Raw genomic sequence first — 6,525 nt, forward strand, 5'->3', positions numbered from 1 at the left:
CGATAAAATGCGTATAACTGATTCGACCCGAAACATCAAGATTCTACCCAACAGAACCTGCAGATTGCCCCCTTGCTGTATAATCTCTCTTTATTTAAAAAAAAAAAAGCTTTTTTTAAATCGATCCTACCCATACAAGAGGTGGCTGGTATGTATGCTTGTTGTTTTAGTATCAAAGATAACCGTACAAGAGGTGGCTGGTATGCAATCAGATTAACATGAAAGTAATAGCTTTCATTCATAGTGATGAGTCCCTTATCTAGTCCCTTTGCATTATAGTAATCGCATCAAAACTGAACCCGAACCAACCCAGACCCGTTTCAACCCGATAAAATTGCCCCTTGATGTACAATTTTTTAACCAACCTGACCCATTTGCCAGGTCTAATTAGAACCACCCCTATGCCTGCACAACCACCCCTTCAATTCAAATAAAGTTATAACTTAAATCTTTGAGTTTGATTTGAATTTTAAACAAGGAACAGTTGATCTTCCATTCCAAACACACCGCAGGCCATCACAAGAGAGTAAAAGTAACATTTTGGTTAGATAAAAGGATGAAATAGTCACAACTGATATCAATGATGCAACGATCACTAATAGAGCACTATAGGTATACATACAATAGACAATCTGTGATCAGACCCATTACAAACAAAACACAACCCATTACCAACAATCTAAGTCAACTCATTCTTTTATTCACGAATCACTAATAGATATTGAAAAAAAAAGAAGATTAGGAAAAGGAAGCCAACATTATAATCTTCCAATCAAATTTAACGTTTTGCTCCCTGCTGTGAAGGTTGGAAAATCTGTAATAGAAACTGTAAAATGCTTCCAGTCACAGTCGAGTCTGCAGCATCAACTCTGTCATGGAGATAATCATGGTCAGTTTCATCATATATCAACTTGTCAAATTAAAAGTTACATGCTCTCTTTCAATCCAAAATGAAATGGACTCTAATAAAACTCAACTTAATGGTACATTTTCCCTTTTTTATGCCACTTTCAAGTTTGACTTTATCAGACCATAGACCAATATGGTATTATATTAAATGCAAGTCTTATTGAATTAACAAAACTCTAGTACTCCATTCAAATGAAACCAAAGAGAAGCCATATGAATTTGATTAGCAGTAAAAATGATGAAAATCAAAACTGTACAAATAATAACTTTTTAATATGGTTTTGCTAATTGTATATAAACAAAATGCTTACATATTTCATGGAAATTTAATCCATTAAACTCCATTCATTTTAAATGTGTTATAATGGGTTTAAAGTTAAGATTGAATATTACTCCTGGTAATATTAGTTGGCCTTATCATACTAGTACAAACATTAATTGGCCTTATCAATACGAGTGCCAACACGAATTAATTTAATAGACAATTTTCACAAAGAAAACAGTAAACCATATATTTGAGATTATGTTTGAAATTGTTTGTTAAAAAAAAACAATTATATATATAAGTAATTTAATTTAAAATTATCAAAGGTAGAGGGAGAGATACCTTCATATGTCGAGACAGGGGATATGGGAGATGAGGGGCCAGTAACTCCCCTTTTTACTGCATCTTTCTTTCAGACCTGGGCAATTACCCCAGATGTCTAATCTCAAGAGTGAAGGCAACAACATTTCTGGTAGATCCTTCATCTTACGGCAATTCCAAAAAGAGAGACGCTGGATGGAGGTGAGGTGTTGGGCATGCGAACACACTTTCTTCAGATTAGGGCAATTGTCAAAAGAGAGAGATTGGAGGTGTTGGAGTCCCACTGAAAAAGATTCCAATTTCTCAAATCCATTTATTTGAAGAGAAGTAAGAGATGAAGGAAGAAGATGAGAAAATTCACTACTACTACCAGCTCCATCATCATCATTTAACTGCAATTCAACAAGTGAGGTTGGGAATGTCTGTGGACCCCACTCGGAGAAGGGCTTCTTCAACTTCTCAATTTTTAAGATTTGCAAATTGGGAGGCCAAACCCAACCAGGTAAAGAAGCATCCATTCTTGGACAATTGACTATTGTCAGTTCCTTTAATGATGGCAAATTGTCACCAAGACTGGAAACATCCAATTTGGGACAATTGAATATTTCCAGTTTCTTTAAGGATATTAAAGTGTCTGGAAATGACTCAAGGTTTTCACAGTCGAATATAATCAATTCAGTGAGGTGAACCAAGCAGTCCAATTCAATGATTGATTTCAGATTTGGCCAATCACATATCTTTACATGTTCAAGCATGGGCATGCTGCTTCTGTTGTTGTTTGTTTTTTGTCCTCCCCACTCCCACTCCCTTTCCAATAGGTTCCTGCAATTCCATATTCTAAGTGACCTGAGCTTCTCCTGTCCTCCTTTTGGAAACGACACAACTGTCATTGAACTACAATCAACGACACTCAACTCCTCAATGCCATCTGGACAGCTGCAACGCACCATATTCTTACAACAAGACACTCTCAACTTCCTAAGAGATGTTAGGATGTTGCTCCTACAATTATCCTCCTCCTCCTCCTCCTCTTTCTCTCCTATACTCACCAAATTATCACAATCACCCACTTGCAACTCCCTTAACTTCAAAAGAATCTTACTTGCATCTGCATCTGATTTCACCAGGTATCTTATCTCATTACATCCATATATGTGTAATTCTTCAACTGCCCCAAGAGACTCTATAACACCTCCCCACACCATATCATTAAGCCCTGAAATATCCCTTATTCCCAACTTAGTGACTGCTGAAGCTACTTCAACCAGACTTCTCAACACACCACTGTCACAGTTCTCTAGTTTTAGATCACTCAATGAAGGCAGTGCTTTAAGTCTGACTTCACCCAAATTAGGACAACCAGTTATTTCAAGCTTTTGCAAGCGTGGAAACACATCCCCTGACCATTTCTTCCACTCATGTAAGCCTTCAATTAACAACTCCTTCAGTGACGGTAGTTGTCCCAGTGTCGGTATTGATGTACATCTCTTACAGCCACTTATTGACACATGCTTCAAATGAAGAAACGAGGGATCCCCGACCCAGTTTGGAAACTCCAGTCCCCCATATGACCTAATTTTGAGTTGTATTAACTCATCTTGACAAGGCTTCAACTCATTTAGGACCGCTTTTTCAAGCATGTCATTTCGAGAATCATTTAGCACATCACCCCATACAAGCTCTAACTCACTAAGCCTTTTTTCTGAAAAGTTCGCCTCATGTGCATAAATTGCATTTTGCACTTTTTCCAAACCTACAACAGAAATTTTCCCATATAGATTCTCAAAGTCTTTAAGTTTGGCTATTTCAATTCCGCTTTCACTTTCAATATCAATTTTCGAGAGAGAAATTTGTAGGCTTTTCAACTTACCAATCTCTAACAACATCTTAAACAAAAGCTTGGTGTCCCTAACGTCAAGATGTTGCAGGTTCTTCAGATTCAGGAAGTTGTTGGGCAACTTTGTTAATTGATCACAACCAAACAGGATCAATGTTTGTAAATTAACAAGATTGCAAACCTTTTCCGGTAAATGTGTGATACTAGTTCGAGATAGATTAAGATATCTCAAGTGCCTCAAAGTACCAATGGACTCCGGTAACTCACTTATTTCAAAGCCGCTTAAACTTAGAACCCTTAATAATGGTAACTTAGGAAGCAAGTCAGTCAGAATCTTATTGGATAAGTAAAATTTTCGCCAACGTTCCACCTCCCCAACAAACGTTGCCAAGAATGTCCTCATACATTTGGCGTTTTCAAGTACCTGGAGCTTCTCGTAAGCTACATATTTCTCACGAATAAATGACATATGGTGGTACTTGTCTAGCTTCATCTTCTTAATATTCTTCTCTGACTTGTTGTCTAACCTTAAATAAAACTCGGTAGCAACAGATGTCGCCAAGTCATTCATGAGGTCATGCATCACAAATAATGATTCATTATGAGGTGCATGTTGAAAAAATGACCTTGACAACAACTCATCAAAGAATTCGTTACCCAATTGCTGTTCTTCTGTTGAGTGAATCAGAGTTGGCTGACATAACCCTTCAGCCATCCATAATAAAACCAGATCCTCCTTGTCAAACAGGAAGTCCTTGGGAAATAAGGAGCAGTATGCAAACAACCGCTTCAAAGGTGCCGAAAGATCATCGTAGCTTAGTCTTAGGGCCGGGAGAATTCCACCCTTAACTTTTAATCTCCAAATGTCACTGTTTGACACATTGATCCAATGATGTGCTTCATCTCTTTTTGTTCTTAACAATCTACCAAGTGCTATTAAAGCTAAAGGTAATCCTCCACATTTTTTCACAATACCTTCGGCATATGGTTTAAGCGACAAATGTGCATCAAAGTTCTCTACACCTAACGCATTTCGAGCAAGTAAAGACAAAGCGTCATCATCTGAGAGGCCGTGTAGCTGCTTGTGTAGAGGATTGTAAACCAACTGTTTGAGCAATTGATCCTTCCGTGTTGTTATAATGATCTTACTTCCAGGAGCACATGTATACAACGGTCTGACGAGGGTTTCCCAATCCTCATAACTTTCGCCCCATATATCATCTAGCACCAACAGAAACTTTTTACCCTTTATGTGATCTTTAAGAGCTTCTTGAAGCCGATTAAAATCTGAAACTTCCTTGTTTGCCATAGATTGAAAGATCTCTTTGCTTATACGAACGTTGTCAAACTCATCAGATACACAAACCCATGCTTTTAGATCAAAGTGATCCTTGACCTGTTGTTCTTCGTACACAAGTCTAGCCAGAGTTGTTTTTCCAAGCCCACCCATACCAACTATGGGAACAATGCTATAGTTTAGATCACATGGTTCATCAGCCGGTAACAATAGCTGTTGAACCAGTGCATCTTTATGAGCTTGGCGCCCAACAATACTAGATGGGTTGACAACAGAGGTTTGTAATCTTCGGTTATTATTAGTTCTTGGCCTAGTTTCCTCTTCCACTTTCAAACCAAGATTATCTAAACCAAGGTCAGCTTTCTCCTTAACTAGATCTTGTAATTTGGTGGAAATAGCATCTAACTCGGCAATCATAGTAGTAGTCCGTGAGAAAGTTGTGCAACAAGTTGGGGTGATTAGCTTTCTTACCTTTCCGGTGATGCCTTCTGGCTGTTGCTTGAACTCAGGGTCCATAGTGTCGGTAGCCCAACCATCGAGGACGTCATCGATGTCATAAGCCAGATGCTGGAGATCGTTCAGTCGCTGTTTCACAGATGGATCGGTTATCTCCATCTGAGAAGCATGAGTAAGATAAAGTTGGATGGAGACTAATGATTTCTGCAATTTCTTGATCTCAGCATCAAGTCCCTTGTGGCGAGCAATGGTTTTGAAAGCTGCATCGGACAGCTACTCAAAGAGGACAGGGAGGAGGGAAGAAAGCACGAGTTCAGCCATTGATTGCTTACGGTGGTGAGATTGTGAATGAAAGGTATGATGTTGTGAATGCTTGAGAGTTAAGAGTTGTGTACAATGGTTCAGATATTCATTCAAGATATAAGGTCAACGTTAATGTTTTTCACACCCAGATCAGATCACCAATCAGCATGCAGGGGCGGTACCTACCCTGTCCCCTTAATATTTTAAGTGAATGATTCTGGAGTAATCTGGCATACACCATTAAAAAAGGAAAAGAAATAATAAGATATTTTCATTTAAATATATACCCATCTATTATTGACAAATCAGCACCAATAACTGATCTCTTTTCTTTTTGTATCTACAGCCTAAAGTTTCAATCAGAATTATGGTCAACGTTTCAAATACTGTTTTGCACACTCAGATCTGATCTGAGATCACCAATCACCATCCAGGATTGTTACCTAGGGCTGCAAATGAACTAAACGAACACGAACAAGGAATTGTTCATGTTCATTCGCTAATGAAATAATGAGTTCATGAATGGTCCATGAACACTAGAACAAGATTTTATATTCTTGTTCGTTCATTAAGTAAATGAACGTGTTCATAAACTTCACGAACACAAACAAACAAATAAAATCCGCGGAGGCTATAAACGGATGGCGAAGGGATTAGCGTTGGAACTTGAAATCCTAATAGAACGAAGGTCGTTGAATTCATCGATCTGTTAATGAGGAAGGTGAGGGAAACCTTGCAAAAAATAAGCTGGGAATAAAGTTCAACTCCCACTAGCATCACTTCAAGGATATTGGTGATGATAATGAAGTTTAGAACTAGGCCTCTCTGGAGGTCACCAGTTCAAAACCGAGCCTAGCAAGGTTTTACCGCAATGGGCCTTTGGGCGGGCGGTTTTTCCCCGCAGCTAGTGGCTTGGTGGCTCGACTATGCATCCAACTCTGACCGTTATGGAGGAGTGGGTGCATTTGCTCGATTAAGGGCATCACATCACAGGATGTTTATCTAGTGATTTAATTGACCGTTCAGAAAAATAGAGTAATGAATTTATGAATATAAAATGTATAGATTTAATAAATAAATGTACAATAACCATCAGGGGCGGTACCTAACCTACAGGCCAGCTGTCCACTAAGGGTG

At 38.5% G+C, this 6,525-nt stretch overlaps 1 protein-coding gene across 1 annotated transcript; it reads right to left on the reverse strand.

Annotated features, from left to right (window-relative positions):
- Nucleotides 1–523: 523 nt before the first annotated feature.
- On the reverse strand, nt 524–5,486 carry LOC110921543 (putative disease resistance protein At3g14460). Its single transcript, XM_022165880.2, has 2 exons — nt 1,517–5,486; nt 524–869 (listed from the first exon to the last, which is right to left on the reverse strand). Exon 1 carries the CDS (start codon nt 5,242–5,244, stop codon nt 1,519–1,521), a length of 3,726 nt encoding a protein of 1,241 aa, XP_022021572.1. The 5' UTR covers nt 5,245–5,486; the 3' UTR covers nt 524–869; nt 1,517–1,518.
- Between the last annotated feature and the right edge of the window lie 1,039 nt (nt 5,487–6,525).

This window comes from Helianthus annuus, chromosome 13 (genome assembly GCF_002127325.2).
Source record: "Helianthus annuus cultivar XRQ/B chromosome 13, HanXRQr2.0-SUNRISE, whole genome shotgun sequence".
Classification (NCBI taxonomy): Eukaryota; Viridiplantae; Streptophyta; class Magnoliopsida; order Asterales; family Asteraceae; genus Helianthus; species Helianthus annuus.

Excerpts from the sequence above, each read along its gene's own strand:
- LOC110921543 (XM_022165880.2), bottom strand. The coding sequence starts at position 5,244 with ATGGAGATAACCGATCCATCTGTGAAACAGCGACTGAACGATCTCCAG.